Below are 22,567 nucleotides of genomic sequence, written 5' to 3'. Positions count from 1 at the left end.
AAAGGCCTAGTGTTATCCTTTATGTGTTCGGTAGCAATTACATGGCTTAATCGTATGTGTCTATATTTGTGTTTAGGTTTGCAGATGAGTTCAGTTTACTGGTGCAGCTGCAGAGCCCTCAGAGCGATGAACGCAGCGTCTTCACCATGCTCAGCCCCGACAGCCACGTTATGCTGCAGCTGCGGATCAGTACTTCCGCCATTATCTTCATAGGAACACAGCAGCGACACTATGAGTGAGCCCACGTCCTCATTTTTTCCAAAATAAATAAAAAAAATAGTGTATGGTATGCATGTGGTGCTATGAAACATTGATTCATGATTAATGGGTTAAAATTGCTCAAAAATTTACCAGTGAGACAAATAAGTACAAGCTTTTGACTTGCATTAAACATTATCCCAAAAATGTCAGACGGTTTCATCCTCAGCACTACACCATGTAAAAAAGTTTTATTTTTACGACTGTATATAGTGTTTGTATATAACGATGGCTTTTTGTGAGTAGTATAAAGGAAACTACAACTTCATGTCATATACAACCTTGTGCTGTAGAATTCTAAATAAATTTACCTTGTAACTTTACAGGATCCATCTCAGGTAATCACGGACCACTCATGCCCATTCCTGCTCCTTGGCTAAAGTGTATGCAAATGTGTCTGTGAGACAGAGGAAAGCTCTGTGTTTGCAGCATGTGTGTATTTGTTCAACTGTAAATTGCATTTGGCTGTCTCATTGGTGAAATGATTTATTAGGTATCTCTTGGCAGGTTTCGTCTCTTAAGGATCCACAGAGCTTGAGGCAATACATCACAGCAAGACAGCAGACAGAACTGGGCCAAAAGATAGACACACATAGATACTGTACTAGTCTGTCAAGCACGTTCGCTGGTGGCTTCCACCTACAAGGTTTCACTGATTAATATTTTATATATTAAACAGACTGTGCTGGGAAGTGCTGGGAAGTACCACTGCATATGGAGGAGAAAAGTTGTATAAAGGCTTTTGTGGCTCCAGAGGGAGCTGCCAAACATTTAATAAATACATATTTAAAAATCTGATTAGAAACAATTAACATCAAATATCTATGATGTTGGTTGGGGCTGAAGTTTGAAAATGAAAATAAAAATCTGGGACAATATCTCTGGTTCTGCTCTGGTTTGATACTTTTTTGCTATACTATCATGGGTCCGACTATAGGAGTATAATGCTAAATCAGTGGAGGGCTCTTTTAACAATGCAGGAAATTACTACATGTGATGCCACTTGCAGTGACACGCTCACAAAGACCTACCACCTGCAACTGTTTGCACTAAAACACTTGGTTTAAACAGTCTCAAAATAGACAGAATTAAAAAAGCTTACTAACATCTGTATTTTAACAGGACCTAAGCTGAACTTACCTTCTAGATTAATTCATTAAGACATTCAACCTCGAGACACACAAAACCAAAGACATGTCATTACATAATGACCATGTGTCTCTCTGTCAGGTTCCCAGTCAGCGGTCTGTCTGATGGAAAGTGGCACCATGTGGCCGTCAGTGTGTCTGCCAAGCGGCTGGCGCTGTATGTGGACTGCTCTCTGCTGGAGAGTGTGGACTGGGTTTACCACGGCATGGGGATCAGCACAGATGGGCTGCTTATGGTGGGAGGCATCATCGAGGGCTTTGAGACTCCATTTGAAGTAAGTGGTTTGTATCCTGTCGGCCCGGCTCTGCAACTTTCATCACTGATCATAAAAACACCCTATGACCTATTCTGTTAGTCTACCCAGAAGCTGAATGCATTCATTTTCACTCTGCCAACCTCAGGTCAGACTCTCACCTGACTTATCGATGAACTTCAGGGCGTCTGAATGGCCCTCGTCAGATTTTAAAATCTCTATTTATAGAATTTGGAATGCTGTTCTATTGCATGTGTGTAATAACTCGATATAACCAGATGGTTACGCAATAGCCAGATGATATTTAAAACAACTGTTGCTGGGTTACAAGCCACATGTGTATTGTCCAGTTCATTTCAATTTAGTCCCAAAAGACATGCATGCCCACTAATCCTTGCACACACACAGGAAAGAACACACAAGTAGATATTCCCGCCCCGCGGCCCTCTCCCACCCCATTCTCTTTTCATCAAAGACACAAAGACGTGCAGCCCGTAACGCTTAGAAACCATGTGTTTGTTTTTATAAAGTATGCGTAGAAATCCCTGCAACCTGCTCTAACCACAACCTCAGTTACCTCCCAAACACCAGTGTTTACATAAAATTACAGAGGAAACACTGATGAGTGTTTGGACCGATCATTATATTACTTTTTTGGATTCTTTTAAGTATTTTTCCAAAAGGGTAAAAACTGAAACTTGTTCTTTAAAGGCTGATTTTTGAAGGCCCATAATGTACCTGTCTTTGCACTGTGGACATGCTGTCCCAGTTACTAAAAGCACTCATGTAGCCTGGGGATCACAATAGGGGTGAGGAGAAGCGTTATAGAAGTAGCATCTGGATTTGTTCTTAGCACCAAATAAAATGGCTTCTCCATTGCCTTGTTTCCCCTGGTGACAGCCTTTTTCAGCCTTTTACTGAACTCCAAGGACAGAGCACTTCCACATTCAGAGGTGGTGACAGTCTTGCCTCTGGACAGTCTTTTGTGTTTGGCAACGCTAAACCATACATTACTGTATTCTGCTTTTATCTGCAACTCTTACTGTCATCCACTTCATGGCAGCACAACTGGCACACATTATGCAACATTTTAGTGGCTCCATTTTACCAAAATATGGTATAGCAAGACCTGGCCCTGTTCTTCAAGTGTGGCTTAACTAATTGAGTCTAACATGTTGTTATCAGGTTAAAGTAATCTTGTTTATTTTCATCCAACTAATTTGGTTCTTTGAAAGCAGGTTAAGGATTTATTTGTTAAACCGTCTATGAAGATATCTTGAATACTCATTTTGCTCTGGCATCGGGCCCAATTTTGTTAAAGTCAGTCGATGGTGGGCCAGAACGTAGTCAATTTATCACTTACAATCCACCGTTTATTGTGTCTGTTTAGCTCAGTCAGTAGTGCACAGGACTCCATTGGAAGGGTTGTGTGTTCAGTCACCGCTTGCTGCTATTGTTATATTTCTCCCTTTTTAATAAATTTATTATGAAGAGATCGTTTTACATGTGCGTTTTAGTGTGTGCCTCCCGGCGATTTTGTCCACATCAACCTATGGACGCTTATTTTCATTTCCCCAGTATCTCCAGGCAGAGGAAATTCCTGCATTTACTGGCGGCTTTTTCAGAGGTGTGTAAAGCAAGCCACAGAATCTTTGAATGTTTTACTTTTCAAAGTAAAAGCTCTCAATTAAACAGGACATAAAGTACTGCTGCAAGGACGTTCTTGTGCTTTTATTTTGTTGGCACAATCACTTAAGAGAAAGTGATTATAAGAGCTGAGATCTGTTTCAGCACCAGCCACTATAATGTTTTGTTTTGCCACTATAAAAGTAATCTGGCCACAGGCCAGGACATAAAAGGACATAGTCACCACGACGTCACCTGTTGGTGGACTGCAGTTTTGAAACCTCAAGTTTGGCATTTTGGCTGTCTCCATCCTGATTTTTTGGAACCAGACACTGGACGTGACAATACACCCATTTGTAATTCACTTTAACTGTGATTTTAACCAGGATGCTAATTTTGGCTAGTGGAAAAAAAAGTGCTTAAAGCAAATGGAACTTGACGGAAAAATTAACAGCCGACTCCTAACAAGCCTTTTCAACAATGCTGGTCAAACATTGCGATGGATATGAGTCGCCTCTATCCTGATTGACAGCTCGCCATGGTATTGACATGTCAATCACAAGATAGCCATTCCCTAAAGCAGACCCTGCTTTATTGTCTATTTTCCTCCAAATGGGACCATAATTCACTAAATGAATCATGCTGTATTGAAGAAGATTTGAAACTTACGATTGAGATCATAGACTGACTTTACTGAGGCAATAAAATGGGGAAAAATGGAAAGTAGGGCCATTTTGTCATGAAGTCTAATGCAATTGACCATTCGCTAAGCCACACCCCGAATACGCAGCTGGCCAATCACAGTGCAGTATAGGACTCGCTCTAACTGAGGTCCAACACTTTCATGGCTGCGATCCATTCACTCCCAGTTTCTCAAACTACATTTGGCCATTTGGCTTGGTTTTTTTTCAGTGTAAAAATCTTTTGTGGTATATTATCATGTTAAATTATAGGTCAACATTATGAAAATTAAATTGTGATAATTACACCTACAGTTCAAAGTGATTTCTCAACAACCTATAATTATAACAGTACTCTTTCATGATACAGCTAATAAAGCGATTTGTATTTGAAAATAACCCCAATGTCTTTGCCATGATCCAGTTAACTGTCACTGAGCCTGCACTTTGGAAGGGCTGGTCTTAAGGACTTGTTACTCTGACAACAGATGACAACTGATGCTCACATTTACTAATTGACCCACACAAGGTTTTTTACGAGCAACAATAAAATTAGTAGAAATTTGCAGCAGCTGTCTGTATTCAGCAAACATATGTGTAGGTTGATCCCGCTCCATTATGGGATTTTGAAACATTATCTTTCTGTATACAGCAATACATTTCTATATTAAAAAAACCAACCTATCAACACTTCTCAGAGGGTGTTGAAACAGGTACGTCCTCCACTTTCTACTTGTGTTGGGATTTGATTTGAGAATGTGAGATCAAACAGCTTGTTAAAATGGGTTTTCAGTTTACCCTAATGGGCCTTATTTGTGCATATTATGTGTATGATAAGCACCAGCAATCTTGGATTCTACAAAACAATGAGCAATTAGCATTTTAACGTTACAGATACACACACACACACACACACACACACACACACACACACACACACACACACACACACACACACACACACACATCTCCCTCACCCACCATCACATTCTTATAAACACAGCCTGAGGACAGAGGCTTTTAAATGTCTGCTGATGTTTTCTTTGTCATGTTTAGCCTGATGTCAGACTCAGGGTTCCTGGGAACTGCAGTGAAATGTATGACCTTCAGTAACCTCCTTATGTGTGTGTGGGTGTGCAATAGGCTATGTCTAAGCTTGTTCTTCCATTCTCTGTACATATTGTGTGCATGCATGAAAAGCGATACAGTCCTTATACAGAACATGTACTGTATGAATATTTCGACTGCAAGATACAGATGAACCTGACAGCTTTGTCTCTAAAGGTTCGTTCTGATTTAGTTTGATTAAATTCAAGAGATAATTAGAAGATGCAATGCAACTGCTGATTATTTTCTCAGTTATTTGTTTGGTCTGTAAAAAGTCCATCTCAAGTTCTCATAGCCTGAGGTGACGCCTCCAGTTAGCTGTTTTTCCGACCCAATGACTGAACCCATTGGCTATTGTCTGATGACGATTTAGCCGGGACGAGACTTCCTCTTCCTCCACGCTCTGGTCATTGGATACAGATTTGAATACAGATGCATTAGATGCGTTCCATCTCTTTTGCTCTCCACACGGACTGTTTACCTATATGGAACCAAAAGTAGTTCAAACGTGATTGGTCAGTACTACTCGGACTACAAACGAAAACCATAACGCTACCAACATCTTGTCTAGTGTCTACAGATTCTGCATTCATATGCAGATATTTGTTTATAGAGATTATGTCTGACCACCACTTCGAAACCCAAAGACATCCTTACTGCATTACTCCACTGTCATTTTAAAATACTGCTGTTTTGCAAAAATTGCAACTTAAATCCCCAAAAACCCCCAAACTGAGATACCCAAATGCTCAGGGTGAGCAGATGCCTCGGTATCTGTAGTTACCTGTAATCGCCGCAGTCGCTCACATTTTATTTAACGATTCTTTTTCTGCAGGGTCATCTCCGACAGCTGACCTTCCTGATGGGTGACCCAGGTGCTGCCCAACAACACTGCAGCCACCACCCGCCCCGCTGTGGTGAGACCGCCCCTAAGACTGCTCGCTCCCCGCGAACCAACGCCCTGGAGGTAAGGAAAGATGGGTGGGGGGTGGGGGTTGGTTAGGAGGTAGGGGATCAGGAAAATCGTCGTTTTCACAACTGAAATTAACGCTCAGTATTGTTCCTTATGTAAGCACCAAGGCTCTGACATGTCATCGACGTGTTTAAGGTGAAGCCAGATGTCTTTTTAAAGCCCACAGCCCAGACACTCCGACTCCTGCAGTTAATACTTTGACAGCAGAACTTGTTATATACTATGAAGCATGATAAAAGATCATCAGAGGATTTAAAACAAAAACTGCACCGACTCCTGTGGTTTTGATCCAGTCTGGTGAATTTAACTGTGTGAGTGTTTGGTTGTTCATCGCTTTAGCACTGAACTGCGTGTTGTTTGTGGTTTTTAAATTTAGAAATTTGTCACCTCTGTTTCCACACAGAATATACTGCTGTCCTCGAATGACCTTGAGGACCTGCTGGGGAATCCCGAGGACAAGCCATTTTTGAGCTTTGGCAGAACTGTAAGTAAACTACACTACTGAGAAACATTGCAGTGCTCTGTAAAGCTATACTCAAAATTCCCTGTTCCTTTAGTTGTTAAAAACAAAGAACCCCACATAAATACACGCCGTTGCCTGGTTTCACAGCGGTTTCCTGGACTTGTAGTTGGAGAGTGTGGGCCGCTGACTAGTCGTCATCATGGTGATTAGACATGGCTGTGGACAGGCAGGCAGCCACATTTGTGTATCCCAACCGCAGATCTATTTCCACTGGCTTATTTTTTTTCATAAGTCTCTCTCTGTCTGTAAAACCGCCAGTCCAGCGTCTGTCATTAACTAGTGCTGCGGTGCAGAGCCTCAGGCGTCAGAGGCACCAACCAGCCGTCCCACCTCTTATCCTTGGCTGACTGGTCCACTTTGCATATACGTTTGTGTGTATATGTGTATGTGTGTGTAGGTGTGTATGTGTCCTGTGAGATGTCTGTGTGCTTGAACTGTCTGTCCTCTGGTCCATCAGTCTGTCTCTGCTCTCTGCTCTCTGTTGTGGCCTGAAAAAGGGTTCATCTGGGTGCTGAAGCTAAGAGTCTGTTTTGATTAATTATAGCTTGGGTTAATTTCTTATGGTTTTATTTAAAAAAAAACAAGCAGGGAATTTATTGGTTTATTGTTTACAGTGATCAGCAGTTCATGTGTATTTTCTCCTCATTTTATTCTCTCCATGTTTCATAACCAGAACCAGAGTTTATGAGATGTACTCTCTGCAAGAAAAAAATGTCATTATCTATGGTGATCATGTTTTTATGTTCAATCATTTCTTTTGGGGGCCTGTGGGACAAAAACATCTGTGTTAAAGTCTATTCTAAACTATTTAATAAAAATAAATGTGTAATATTCAGTGATAATCAGTATAGACCTGCAGCAATTAGTTGATTAATTTTTTAATCAAATAATTAAATTAATCGAACGATATATTATGCTTTTCTTTTGTCATCTATGATAATAAATTGAATATATTTGGGTTTTGGACTGTTGGTCGGAAAAAACAACACATTTGAAGTTGTCAAATTGGGATGTAGTAAATTATAGCTGGCATTTTTTGCAATTTTTTTGACATCTCATAGACAAAACGATTAATCGACTAAAAAATAAAAGAATCGTCAGATTAATTGATAATGAAAATAATTCTTAGTTGCACCCCTGAATCATTATAAAACTAAAACACTCAGCTTTCCTGGGCAGAAACACTGCAAGTGGTGAGCTGGGTGGAGGTGGGGGTTCACATTCATTTTCTATTTAAAGTGGTGAATCCCTCAGATAGCCAGAGAGACGGAGAAGAAGTGCGAAGGCTTAGTTCAAATAAATGAACTGTGACCCGCTGAGGTGGGAAAGATTTGCAAGGTACCAATCACACCTCAGGTGTATATTTGTTGTTAATAAATAATAATTACAACCCTTAAAATTACATCTGGCATGAAAATCTATTCGGATGCTACACTACACTATGACACACAGTTCACTTTGCACCTTAACAGCGGAGGCAACAGATATTCTCACCTTCCTGCCTGCTCTATCAAATCAAACTGACTTTCTTTCCATAGCTTGCTAGCCTGTGGGTTTCTACTTAAGATAGATCCTGCAGTGTTAACATCTCATCATCATGCTGTTTGAAAAGAAAATATATCACATCTGGTAAGTTAGTAATTAATGACAAAATTTCAATTGACATTTAAAACTTTGGTGGATGGCGGTGAATATTTTAAACTGGTCATTACATCTTAATTTACAATGAGCTACCTTGTATATTCAGGAATCCTTTTTTTGTTATGACTAGACACACTGTAGTTTAACCTCTCCGTCTAAACAAAATACAGTTCCTGACATACATACGTTTGTTTACACTGGCCCTTGCCAAATAAGAAGTGTTACTTGAATCGGCACACATTTGAAATGGAATCAAAGCAAAGACCGTGCACTTAGAAAGAAGGAAAAGCAAAGCTGGATTGAATTTACATTTTCATGTCTACGCAAAATGCCTGAAAAAAAACCCAGCCAGGGCCTGGTTGTCTTTACAGTATACAGTAGTATACAGCCAGAGGAGCGAGGAGTAAAACACAGCAGACCATACCGTGCCGTGCCAGCCCCACCAGGCAGAGTTTCCCCATCAGGATGGCGTTTTGGATGCCTTTGTGATGATGCAGATGACAAAGACCTCTCCTGCTGTTTTGTGTTGTAGAGGATGTTTGCAGGAACAAAGCTGCACCAGACCTGTCTACTGAAATCGCTTCAGCTGGCTGCATCTCTTTCTCATTATCTGTCTCTCTCCCTTCATCTGTTTCTGTTTTTCAGTTTTAAAAAACTGAATCTGAATCTGAATCTGTCTCCTCTGGCTGTATGTCAGTCTCTATGTCTGTCTGTCTCCTTAAGTGTCCATGTCTCCGTGTCCTAGTGTCTTTGTCTGTTCACTCTCTATCTGTCTCTCTCTCTCTGCTCCTTGGCAGTGTCTGAAAGCCGTCACATAAGTCAACCCTTTTGTGCACTATACTGTATGCAGTAAAATGTATTGAAATGAAATACAAATTGTCTGATCTAATCTAACTATCTAACTAACGCTTGGCATGATAGCGAATGAGTGTATTTCCAAAAATGTAGAACTATTCCTTTAACCTGTACCAATTTTGCTGCTTTTTTTATTTCCCAGTAAATTAAATATCTTTTTTGGACTGCTTGTCAGACAAAACAAGCAATTCGTAGAGATTTACCTTGTCACAATGGCAATGGTTATTAACAGCAAATGAATACCTTATATCTTGAATGGTCAAAGTTGTTAATTGCACCATATCATATAGGAAATAGTGAATGAGGGAGTGATTTTGGACACAGTCCTCATTTTCCCTGCAACCTGTTTCTCATTAAATCCACACGGACCAGACCTGTGGAGGGTACAGCCGTCTTGTCTCTGGCTCTCCTCAGAATGTGCACATTTGAAAGAAAGAAAAAATTAAAACAACACTACTACATTATCAAGATCTATTTCTCTTTCGCTAAGGTCTGCTGCTGTCGTCTTTGAAGCGTAACATTTCGGACTATGGGGCCACGTTGCTGGGGTTTCCTGACTTTGATGCATGTCGTGTCTGGGGCCACCGGCTCCCTTGACAGGTGCTCTCTTTAGAGACATGGCACTCGACCAGCTAGTCTACAGCTCCTCCAATGTGCTGCACTAAGATGTTAAACCCTCCTGGAAGTCAGGGACCTTAACATTTAATTACAAAGCCAGCTATGAACTATGAGCTATGAACTTCAGCGTATGTTGATTGCTTTGAACTCTCATAATCGACATGCCCTATATTAGTCAGAATTACATTCCCTTGTAAATTTGTAGTATTATCTGTCTTCTGTCAAAAATGCCAAACCAGTCATTGCTTCCAGCTTCCTAAATGTAAAGATTTGCTGCTTTTCTTTGATTTCTAATTGTAAATTGAATCACTTAAGACTTGTTGTTGAACAAAACAAGTAATGTGAAGATATATGTTTGAACTCTGGGAACTTTTGATGACCATTTTTTAAATACTTTCAGACATTTTATAGACTAGACAAAAAAATTGTTAATTGGAAAAATAATCAACCGATTAATTGCAGCCCTACCTATGTGCTTGGCATTGTAGTCTCTTAAATGGTGTGTGTAGAAACGTGGATTGTCTTGCATATATATAGTTTACATGTGTGTCTGGATGAGAGGGAGAGAGAGAGCATACAGAGCTTGTGTTTGATTGTTTTCTTGACGTTTAACATCACCACAAGAGTGAATCTGGTTTGTCTGGGGGCTTTCAGTTTTATAAATAATTATAACACAGCGTACACTTGTTCCCTAAAGCTGCATCTGTCAGAGAGAGAGTAAGAGAGATAGAGAGAAGCCTGTGGTCGTAATATTCCCTGTTCCATGTCCTGTCACAACCAAGTGTTTCCACTCGGGTCTCAAGAGAGGCCTCTTTCATCAAACCTGTCAAACAATGGCTTTTTACTGGCAAGCTGAGACAAAACAAAGAGGTGGAAAAAAATGACCCATCATTTTGACACTTCTCCATGAGTCTTTCAAACCACCACAGTTCATGTTGTCTTTAATTTAAAGCCTGGCAGGAGTTGTTATTGAACAATTTTACCTTAGGTGAAAGTATTGTTTAACCTGTTTTTTAAGCTGCTAATTAACAAATTACCCATTAGATCCAAAGTTTTGTGTCATTTTAAATCTCAAACGTTTTCTTAAACCAAAGGGACGATGTTCAGTCATGCTAGCCAAGCATAAGCACAGGAAATCAGAGGATAAAAAGCAGACACTCGGATGGAAGGCAGTCCATCAGGAAACTGAATACCAAAATCCACTGAGAATCCAAGAGTGGATACAAGGCGGGTTAGTTAAAAACTCAAGGTAGATTTATTGACAAACTTAATGTAGCAGCGTCCACACACCCGGGGCTGGGATCTGAGCGAAGGGAAAAACACAGGATGTTAGTTGCAAAGTCTAAGGGCAGGATCAAAAACTCTCATAATCTAGAAACAAGATCTTGGCTGTAGCGCTTGTTACCACGGTGGGTTAACGGACGATCTGAAGTCGAGCTGGAGTCTTATTGAAAAGGTTGACTGCAGGGATGAGCCTCAAGTCTAGAACGCTGCAGGACATCAGCTGAGCAAGAGGGCTGGAGCGCCACGCCTACATGGCCACAATAAAACAGGTACTGGAGATGAAATACAGATAAAAAAATTCAAAAATACTACAAAATTCCAAGCTCTGACAGAAGGCGACGAATCACAGAAAACTCAGGTGACAGGCAGGCAGGGCGACATACGAAGTCTATCTCACACTAAACAATTCAGAGACAGACTTATATACACTCAAGGTGGCAGGATGATTAAACACAAGTTAAACAAATTCAGACAATCAACAGGAAATACATTGTCAGGAAGCAAAGTAAAACAAGACACAAGACGCAGACTTTCAAAATAAAACAGAACATAAAACCATGACATGTTCACCTTAAACAGTGCAACCTTAGCTTCATTTGTTGTTGTGATTCTGCCCACCGGGCAAATATAAGTCTAATCTTTTTTGGTCCGCCAACTTCAAAGGGAAATATCTGGCTTGTAAGCTGCTAAATACTCCACTATGTTGACAAGCTAGTAACTGTTTTGTCTGTCTTCCATTTGGTGCTGGGCAGGTAGCGGATAGAGTTTACCAGAGCATATTTGCAGAAAACAGGTGCCTGATACTGCTGGGAAACTACCCTACTGAGAGTAGAATCAAAACAGTAAATTTGTGGAGTGGAAAACCACAGCAACAAGCTGAAAGATGCTAAAATGCTGTGTGAAGCTGTGTGGAACTACAGAGTTGGGTGATAATTCTATGCGGGATCAGTACATCTTTCACATCACACTTAATGATTTGATTGTAAATACAAAAATATTGAGCAGAGCAGTTTTGATCTCAAGATTTTGTCTTGTGAATTCCCCAAACTTACAAGCGTTTGATGAAGAACAATAATAAAGCTCAAGATACAAAAAAATCGAATGGCAATAAGTGGGGATTACTATTGCATACTGTTGCTCCTCATCTCTGCCTGAGGCTAGCAGCTGGAGGCTTTCGTGCTGAAAACAGCTGCCTGCTGCTGGAAATGACAACGATGAGAGTGGTGAGACTGGACCGAACATGCTGTAAGGCTCAGTGGAGCTGCAGATGTGGCATTGAGTTTCTTTGGTTTCATCATTACCACCAAGCCCTTTTGTGTTACATGTCATAATTTGATCCGTTAGTAATGTTGGTGCATATTGCGGAGCATTAGGTCAGCATTAGGTCAGCAGAAAGTAGTACTTTAAGACTGCTTATAGCTGTTTTCTCTCTCCTCTTCGACTCTTATCTGTTTCTATTTTTTTTCCACTTTCTGGCCACGTTGGCAGGCAGCAGCTGGCTAAAGCCAAGGTCAGAGGTCAGGGCAAGTTCAGGGGAAAGTCAGAGTCATCCATCGTTGTAAGGAGAATTAGACGGAGAGGTTAGCCTCTCGCCCAAATGGGGGTTATGAGTTACCTTCTACAAGACTCAGTCATAATGAATGGCATTGCTGAATTCTGCACCATGAGCTGTTAGGAGAACTGAAGCAGTGCCAACTGAAAAAGTGATATGATTCTGGCTTACCTGTCAGAGTTAGAATCAGTCGGCTTGTATGTTGCGATCCTGTCAGGTTCACTCCAGCAAACGTCACATTCCTTCGTTAATCTAAATTCTGCCCTCATTCTCCTCTACATGTGGCTCTGTTGGAGAGCTGGGTTGCTCAACACAGACACATTTGCCAGGTTTCCTAGCAACAAAAGAGAGATGGAAACAGGTTGCTGACAGAGCTCCTCAACTTACAGACTCAAGATGCCTCTAAATATCTGCTATAGCCAGCCAAGAAGCTCCAGCAAGGCCCAGCAGTAGATGAGTGACCCTTGCTAGGTTGTCAGTTGGTTTTTGTGATTTTGTGCAGTATTCTGCCAGCATGGAAAATGTAAATCCTGCTGGGTTTGGCTCCAAGATGATGGATCTGCTGAAAGCAAAGTTACAGTTCTCTCAGGGCCCTCTGACTGCAGAGCTCTGTGATTAGTGGGTGTCATGCTTTATGATCATAGCAGAGACAGAGAAAAGTAAGTAATTTAAGCAGTGTTGAGGATATTTTGATATAATGTAAAATTCCCTTAATTATAGACCTGAAAGCAGGCCTTTTCAAAGTCTGATACTGAATGAAACTTAAAATCCTGACAATTCTTAGCCATGTTCTATGTTAGCAGCGTCTTTTTTCTATCAATTCTAAGCACATTTATGGATGTCTCTTCTTCTTCCCCCTCCCCTCTTCCACTTTCCATCACACTTTGAAAACCTCTGTTTTAGAGAAACAGTTTAAAGACAATGATATAACTAGCCTCATATAAAGCTGCATATAAAGTATATGAATAATATATAGTTTACAGGAATAAAATAAAATGAAAAGGTTGCAGCCACAGGAGCCCTCACAATTAGGCCTTATAATATAATTTCAACCTCTGTATTTCAGCACTTTAAGGAGTTAAGAGAGCTATTTTGAAAAGGTCAACACAAACAGTTAGCTGTCTCATGAAACACTTTGAGGTCTGTTCACGCTCGGAGCTCTTCAAAACAAACTGTTGGCATTGCAGGAAGATGACACACTGCAACACGAACATGTCAGAGCAGCAACAGAAGTGGGAGACGGCGGGATACAGAGCTCTTGTTTCCCAAGAGAGTATAATGAGGAAAATACTATTAAAACAATCCCCTACGATTTATCTGGTGGTATGGATGATAAGGCTAAAACCACGTTTTTGACTTGCATCCATCATATCCATCAAAGACTCAGTAAAGGGCTCATAACACTTTGCTAAAGTAAAACACAAAGACGAGAAAATATGCTTTGCATTTGCTGTAAAAAAGCAAAAGTGCATCTGAAAGCCATGCCCTTTATTTTGAAATCAACAGGACGTTTCTGCACACTGTCAAACTTTTCTTTTATTCACATTACCATAGATTGAGCAGTAACTTTTCATCCGCTTGGTGAGGTTCATCACTGTTTCCAATATAAAATAAAGTAATTACAGACAAGCAAGGAGGCCCTCGCCTCCAATTATGGAATACAAGAGGAAGTGGGTTGTTGAAAGACGGGATGCTCGGATAAAAGAGGAGGAGGAGATCGAGGATTTGGAAAGAAGAAGACGGAAACCGAGGAAAGGAAGAATTCTTGCCCTAGTTGATTCTTTCTTTTTGTCACTAAGAGGTGCAGAACACATTTCTAAATGCGAGAAGCCCCAACATGCTCAAACTAATAATTTTCCTCTTCAAAACTATAATTTAGTATGGGTTATCTATGCTGTGAAGATAAATCAACTGTGGTTAAATGCTAGGTGATGGAACGTTGTCACAAGAGTGCTACATCAGCATCTTGCAATCACCTTCCTTTCTGTTTCTTCCCAGTGCTAGCCCACTCCCTGAGGTACTAGCAAACCCCTACACTACAGGTCCCGCTTAAAACGCAACAATGATTCTGTTTTTAGTGCAGACAGCAGAGATCTCTGGAAGCCATTATGTGGCGGTGACGACGGAGATGTGCCGGGAAGTTGTTTAGAATTAAAAAGAGATCATTGATTTCCCCCGCACATCTGCCCTGCAGTTTTAAAGTGCCCACAGAGGTTCTGTTCACCCCGAATCAACCTCCCTCTGCTCTCATTTATTTATATTGCTGTTTATGCTAGACCACCCCTCCTTTTGTTCCTAATAGACATGAAGTAATGTTTCCCGTGACAGGGAGCTGCCCCGCTGTTCTTAACTTTCATGCGGAGGAGGTCTCCTCTCAGTGTCAACCCAGTCATGTAAATCAAGCCAACCTCAGACAATCCTTGGCGAATATTTCCCCTCAAATGTTCTCTCAACTGTGGTTGTTTCACTGAATCTGGGCACTGCAGCTTTCCCCTCCTTTAATTCCCCTCCAGAGATTTGACTCTCTTTTAAGTCTAGTTGTGCACAGGCTCCCTCCGACCAGAATGCATCCATGTGTGAAAGCAGTGGGGATTCCCTCACACCATCCCTGTTTTCCTTCGTTCTGCTTCCCTCGGTTGGAAGGAGCAGTTAGTCACTCTAGCAAATTTTTTGTTGCCCATGATGTTGCGGTTAGTGTGTTGTGCCAATAGCTCACTGTGATCAGATGTTCACTCTCACCCTCCATCTAGCTTAGTTAGCTGAGAGCTGGCACACTATTTGGACAGTTTAATGTGCATTAACATCTGATGGATGCTCTGACGTTTGTGTGTGAAGTGATAGAATGTATGTCTTATTTGAAAAACTTGTTTTAAAATGTAAATTGTCGCAGAACTGACCACATTACAGTTGTCTCCCTGTAAATTTTCTCGTCTTACTCTTTGTCAGTGTTCGCAGAGGCCACCCTTAGGGCTAATGGGATGGGCTTCAGCCTCCTAAACATGCCAGATAAGATGTATTGTTACTACAAGACACATGGTTGGTACAAGTGGAAGGGTGTGTAGCCAGTAGGTGTGTGGGTGTGTCTGCTGGGAGCTGGATCAGCCTCCTGTGCAGAGGTCTGCCTGTGGGTACAATGTGAATAGCTGAAGTGCAGACAGATCTGCAGTGTCTCCGGCAGTCATGCTCTACCATGTTGGATGGTACTTGCTCCTGGGATGCCTGTTACTGGATTTAAATGGATTGCACGTGCAAGGACAAACGCAGCAGAAAGGACAGGTACTGCCTGGCCTGTTGCATATCTGAGTTTTACCTTTTCTTTTGTTCTACGCTGATGTAAAGTAGGGTGTGTAATGCTCTGCAGGCCATTGTATTGCACACAGTGTGGTGATGCTTTCAGTGATTTTACTGGGATGAGCACCCTTGCTATTATGGCTTTTATGGCTCTTGAAGATTTGACATTGATGTTTAAAGTTCAAGGTTACACCTGCTGTAGTTTTCAGTTTTTGTATTTAAAAACGAATGATATTATTTAAGGGTAGCGTATGAGATTATAATCCAGTACACGTCTTTTTCTCAAAATCAGTGCTGGAAAAAAAAAAAATCAGGTTTTTGTACCCTGGCTCTGTAAATGGAATGGCCCGCACCCTGCCACACAACTCTATTCCAGCTGTTCCGGCCATGATTTGTGTGACAGGTAACTTTAAATGACATTCAGCTTATTTTCTAGTTTGCCAAGACATGCTGTTGTTGCGACGTTGTGAGTATCGCTGTCTGGAGCTGGTGTGCTGGCTCTGGGAACGTCTCATCCTCTCTGCATGTTAGGCTTTGCTACTTCATTTGGCTTATGAAACGATATAAAGATCAGTTGGATTACATTTTTAAATATCCATCAGCATATTAATGCCTAAAAAGGCTGCAGACATTATGGCACATTGTTGGAAATATTCTCTACATGCATGTTGAATGAGGTTAAGGCGGCGCCCACTTGTAACTCTAATGGCTCGCTCACTAGCAGCTAGTATATTCATGACATTCAGTGACAGTCAGTGTCATAGCAGGCACTGTTAAATCTAGCAGATTTGGCAAATTGTATCATTAATTCCAGTATGTAGAAAAATTAAAAATATTCTTGTACGTAAAAGCTTTGAAAACGAGTGTCAAAACACTTGAGAGACTTGAGATTGGCTACATACATTTTATTCAATGAATTTCTAAAGATCGAAAGCCATTAATAAAGTCAGCAAGTGAATGCCATTGTTTTTGGTTCCATCTTACTTGAGAAAGACACATCGCTCTATGGTTTCGTCATTCAGAAACATACAGCAGAACAATACACCTCCCTGTATGGGGGCTCTCCATCTGACTTTCTGATTTCTGTGGCTATCTAGTGTGAAAATGAGAAGCCTTCACCTAGATGCATGTGGAAGCTAACTAGAGGTTGCAGAGCAATTTTATTGTTTCAAAAAGTCACAGTCTTTCTTTTATCCCTCTGACATGCTTTATGATCTTACACCAGGACCACCACTAGCGATTTGGTGGACACTTTGATCCCAACCCAACAGTGGCATTTCTAACATGGGTGGTCCTGGAGATGACGGTGTTAATACTGCACCAAATCTGCTCAGTTCCTGAACAACTCACAATAGAAAGTCCTATGCTCACTCGTGTGCATGTGACAATTCTGATCAACAAACACATAAACACAGTTAAATACACTTGCAGGCATTAACATTTATGCTTGCTCTGATTTGAAAGATTGAGTCTGTGCAAGTTCCTTGGCAGCGTTTGTTAATTTTAGCAACATTTTACTAATCAGAGTAATAATTCACTTTTCCCCACATTCTTCTTTTTTTTTTTTTTACTTAAATTCACCTCTGCCCATCCTTATTCTTGAAACATCAGACCACTGTCATCATGCATTTTTCTGGGCCAAATTGCCTACTGCTACTTGCAAGACCCAGCCAGTCTGAGAGCGTCTGCATACCTGTGTCTTGGTTAGATTTACGGACCTTGCCATTTGATTAGCCCTTAATAGGAGCAAGTGTTCATTGTCTGCGTGTGTGTTGATGATAGCGCTCTAGCCTGCAGCGCTTGTGTCAGGCTGGGAGGCCTCCATAGATATCTCATTGCTCACAGCAGAGGATCTGTCAGCAACACATGCAGACAAACTGCTGAGGAGAATGGAAGGACACAACACTGTGTTATAACCATTAATCTAGGCCAGGTGTGCTCTGTCAACATCTGCCCTGATCATAATTTATTGTGTTTTCCCACAAATTCAGAGTTGCAGGAAAGTTGAGTCGCAGAGAGTTATTTCAGCATTGATAGACATTGCTCATAAATACTTTTAATTTCTAATGTAATGGAACATATGTGATTGTACTGTATACGACCTCTTTAAGTAGTTTTAAAAAAATATATTTTAGCTGAATTGCAGTTAAAAGCTTTCATTTTCAAAAGGAGAGTTTATCAAATGTATCCAGACATTGTTCTAACAGCACCATAAAACTGCATTACCTCGCAATGACACTATAACTGAGACAGTAATAAGACAAGGCCATCTGACAGTGTGATGGAGAGCTTCAAGTCACTGCAAGTTGGACCACTGGCTGCTTTTAAGGTTGGAAAAGCAAAGTGAAAGCAAAAATGCAGAAGCACTGGTATAGCCTTAAATGAATAATGTTTAAGATATGGCCAAAATTTTAGTTTAAAACATTCAAAAAATGAACTAACATTATATACGGAATGTGAAGAACAGTTCTGACGTCAAAGGCGTCTATGTATATTGTTGCAGAGATATCAACTGAAGTTAGCATGCTAACCAGCTAGCCCCAGGCCTGTCCTGTGTCATAATAACACTTTGTACCGCAATTGGCGATAGTCTCATATTATAGCTTAGGCTTTCCCCTGTAGTTTCAACTTGGAGATTTGTGCGAGCAGAAAGCTTGCTACGTTACGCAAGCTCTCTTAGCTTTTTTTAGCCTAATAAATAAACTCAAAAAATGTCACAAAAGAAAATATTCTTACACCAGTTTTGCTTGTAAACAGAAAAATACAATCGTAGAAAATACAAAACTTGTGTGATTTCCACTGTTCCATTAATCACCAGCTTTTTTTGGTCGAAATATTGACTTTATTCACCTATTTAGATGTGAAAATATTCGGGCTATACACAATGTCGCTGCCTCTCTCTAGACACCTCTCCTGTCCTCGTCTGAACCTGCCATGTCTTCGTCGTCCCCAAAATCAGAGTCCTCTCTGGAGCTGTGGTAAATCTTCTCGGTAGTGTATTCCCTGTGGTCAGACTGGCCTCAGTCAGTCTCAGAGGCTGTGTTCAGTCCCTTTTCACTGGGAGATTGCTGAGCCCCGTTGGTACCCTGACTGTCATTTGTTCACCCATAGATGGGGCTGGGCGAAAACCTTACATTGTTCCTCCGCTCAGAGAGTGTGTTGTTACGATACAAAGGCATGAACACACACATAAAATAGACAGTGTCCTTGCTTGCTTCAGCTTGCTACTAAAGAGCTGGTAGAGACAGAGCGAGTGCAAACATTGTCTTGGCTCATGTTATAAAGGTTTAAAGAAGAAGAAGGGTATTAGAGATTTGTTTGACAGGATAACTACTCAGATGCATGCTATGCAGAGTAGAGAGTAGAGTAGATCTGTGAAGTTGTTGAATTTTAAACTGAATGATCTTATGAAGCCTTTAATTGTGCCGTTTGGTTTTAATGCTGATGACAGCTCATGAAGTTGCCCCTATTTACCATACACACACAGTTTGGTTAAAAGTCTGTCACATGTCTGTCATTTACAGTAAATCAGAGATGTCCTGTAATGATTTGCTGAGATCATGATAAGGATACTGACTTTTAACATACAGAGTGTAGAGTAGATTAGTACTTAAACTTTGTCTGAAATTACAGTGGCTAACCATCCTTCGAGTTTCAGTTCCAAGTTTCTGTACCTTGAAGAAAGGTTCTGTAATAAAGCCTCTGATATGCTGGCACTTTCAACTCCTATAATGCAACCCAGTAAAACCTTTCATTAGACCTTCCCTACCTGTTAAACACAATCGTCTTTAAATGCAGGTTTTCTGTCAAATAAATGAAGTCTCAGTCTTACCTCCAGCTAACCCTATTGACATCATCACATTGATCACAAGGCTGTGGAGCCTATGGAGGAGTGGGCATTCCACTAGTCACAGGGTTGGTGGTTTCTCCTGTCCACTTGAGCAAGACATTAAAGCCCAAATCCCCATCTTGCACAGTAGCTCTGGTATGTGAGTATGTATGTGAAGAGTTGCATGAGGAGGAATTGTCTAGTTCGGAAAGCTCCCTCCAGAGCCATGGAAGACGTCACACAGCTAGTTTAAAATGTAAAATTGGTGGAGTGCACCTTTTGAAGCAGGACCTGACAATGTATGGCGCATCGATCTAACGCTATGCTGGTATCAGCGTGTGAAATCCAATGTTGAACTATACAGTAAATCAGTTATTCTACTGCAGGCATCCTTTACACACAGTCATATTTGTCTGTAGTGAGTCACTGCCTTATGTTTGTTGACTATGTGGTGCTCTGCTTTTACATTTTTATACCCTGAGACACGTACATTAATTACATAGCTTTCAACACGCACAATAACCCAGAAGAAGATTTCCCTAAAACATAACATCATGCTATGATGTTTCATAGAGTATGTCGTTCTTCGGTGAAGAGTGTTTGACAACTATCGGCTCCTGACTGACTGGCCAACGTGTCATAGTACTCCAACTAAGTATGGCCTGGGCTGGCGTTCATAGGGCTATCTCACAGACTGGTGGGGAGATAAGCTGAGGGGATGGTGTTGAGCAGAGGAGATCTGGTGTCAGCTTATCGAACAGGGCTGGCTGCCTGACTGCGGTCTGATATTAGAGTGAAAGAAAGGGCCTTTGTTCTCAGTGGGAGCTCTGTGTTTGGTCTCTTGCCTATCTCAGCTCTTCACTGGCCCTCGTTATCCCCAACCATCCCCACAAAGGCTAGGTTTCACTGCAAATACAGCTTTTAAGTCTGACTGTTGTTCTAATATTTCAGATTTGATGAATGAAATACAGGCTCATCTGATCATTTCTGGGTAACATATCATTCTTTCTGATAATGCAATCAGAGCATGCTCAATCAGAGCATGCTCAATTGAATTTTGCCTTAATAAATGCCTGTAACCAAATATGAAACCTTGAGACCCCCTCTGTAAAAATTTAACTATTGCGTAAAAATGCATGGCACCATTGTATTCTTCATGTTTGTTACCCACCCTACCTGCAGCTCCCTGAGCTCTTCCAATGGCAGCTTTAGTATAGCTCTCACAGACAGGTGGTTGTGTCAAAAACATCATGAACCAATGCCACCAATAAAGAGGGTTTCTTGTCACATAGTAGAACCCTAAATACTACCATAAAATGAATTGAGTGCCACAGATACGAAACGTTGTTGCGACCAAATATATACTTTCACTCTACCCATTAAAAAGTGGCATTTATTTTGCAGAATTGATTCAGCTGAGATGTCAGACAACATTTCTCACCTCATAATTGTACCAGGATCAGGACACACACCTCCGTTTACACTAAGCCATGAACAATATGCAGACCTCACCCCAATACATTTAGTATTTTCTTTGCCTCCTTGCTGTTTTCTCTGTCTACCATCTGTGTGCAATCTAATAAAAAAGACTAAGATCCTACAGTCTTTCTAATAGCTCTGTAAGGTTGTTAGCATTTAGCTCAAGCCTAAGGCTTTGAGCTAAATGTCGGGATGCTGGCATGGTCAAAATCACAGTGTTAATGTTTAGCAGGTATAATGTTTACCATGTAAACCATCTTTATTCAGCTTGTTAGCACGCTAAGATTTGCTAATTAGCATTAAGACAAACATTGCCTTCCCTAGAGACATGGCATCGTGTTGCTAAAATGGTACAGAGAAAGCGCCTTTTTGTAAAAATTTTTTTTTTTTTGCAGGCCTCTTGAGACTTGATAGTTACAGATTGATCTGCCATACGGATACAAAGAAGTTAACAACGGTTAAAAGTACAAAACTGTATCAGTTTGAACCGGCTTTGCCAAATTGTTACTGTGGCTGTTTGGTATTGTATAATATTGTGATGACGTGATGCAAAAGTTAAACCTTTGATGTGTAGAAAGAGAAAATGGGGAAATGACAACACAAAAGACCTGTATAAGCTCATGTATTCTAAAAGGCAAAAAATCTCCAAGCGTGCACACTCCTCCTCGCCTCCTCCTGCCCTCCTGCTCTCCATATGTCTCTCAGCTCCACTTTAGTGCTCTCCATTTCAGCCCATTAGGGTCATCAAACAAAATTTACAGCCCTTTGGTCCCTTCCCCTGAAAGGCCTCTCTCACTGTGCCACTCTTCCCTAAGGCCCAAGATTCTGATGTGTTGTGGTGTGTGTGGGTGTGTGTGTGTGTGTGTCTATAATGCAATATGACAAGCAAGGGGAAAATGCCTGCGTCGTAGGGTTTTGTGTGTTGTTACTTTTGTTTTGTTTACTGTCACCTCTGGATACCACAAAACTTTAAACTGCTGTGTTTGTTTTGAAATATTTTTTAGTGGCTGAGACTTCGAGAGTCAATAATAATACGTTTATACTTTGACTGACATTCTTAGCCAGACTGATTTACAGTGAGAACAATTATACAACAGTTTTATTATAAGTCAGTTTTATTACTATGACAGTGACTGCTGTCTCGCTGTAGAGGAAAGTAGCTTTTACCCAAGGGTAACGAGATATATATAAAGCCGGAGCCTCCGAACAAAAAGGTAACACAATTACAAATGTAGATGTGATATCTAACCGATGATAATGACGATCAAAGATCAAATGGAGGCTCCAGCAGTGTGGAGAGTGCTATCAATAAACATATTTACATATTTACAGTGGTTTTGCTCCAACAGGCAACTCTGTGAGAACCATGGAGATGTTAATTAGAGACAGAACATTCAAGTGGAACGAAACAAGACTAAATCAGTAGTGATGTTGAGTTTTTGATGGCAG

The 22,567-nt window shown here is 40.8% G+C and overlaps 1 protein-coding gene across 2 annotated transcripts in view; it reads left to right on the top strand.

Moving 5' to 3' along the window:
- si:ch211-196i2.1 (collagen alpha-1(I) chain) overlaps positions 1–22,567 on the top strand; it is a 107,305-nt gene that overhangs the window by 34,181 nt on the left and 50,557 nt on the right. The window contains exons 3-6 of one of the 2 annotated variants that reach the window (XM_038734455.1): positions 77–235; positions 1,489–1,681; positions 5,909–6,040; positions 6,450–6,530. In XM_038734455.1, coding sequence (XP_038590383.1) covers positions 77–235; positions 1,489–1,681; positions 5,909–6,040; positions 6,450–6,530 — 565 coding nt within the window. Of the gene's footprint in view, positions 1–76; positions 236–1,488; positions 1,682–5,908; positions 6,041–6,449; positions 6,531–15,633; positions 15,796–22,567 lie in introns of those variants that run through there. The other variant, XM_038734456.1, reaches the window with a different exon arrangement.

This window comes from Micropterus salmoides, unplaced genomic scaffold (assembly GCF_014851395.1).
Source record: "Micropterus salmoides isolate LMB-PRFRI ecotype aquatic unplaced genomic scaffold, ASM1485139v1 Ms_hic_scaffold_20, whole genome shotgun sequence".
Taxonomy (NCBI): domain Eukaryota; kingdom Metazoa; phylum Chordata; class Actinopteri; order Centrarchiformes; family Centrarchidae; genus Micropterus; species Micropterus salmoides.
This window is presented reverse-complemented; position numbering and strand designations above follow the sequence as displayed.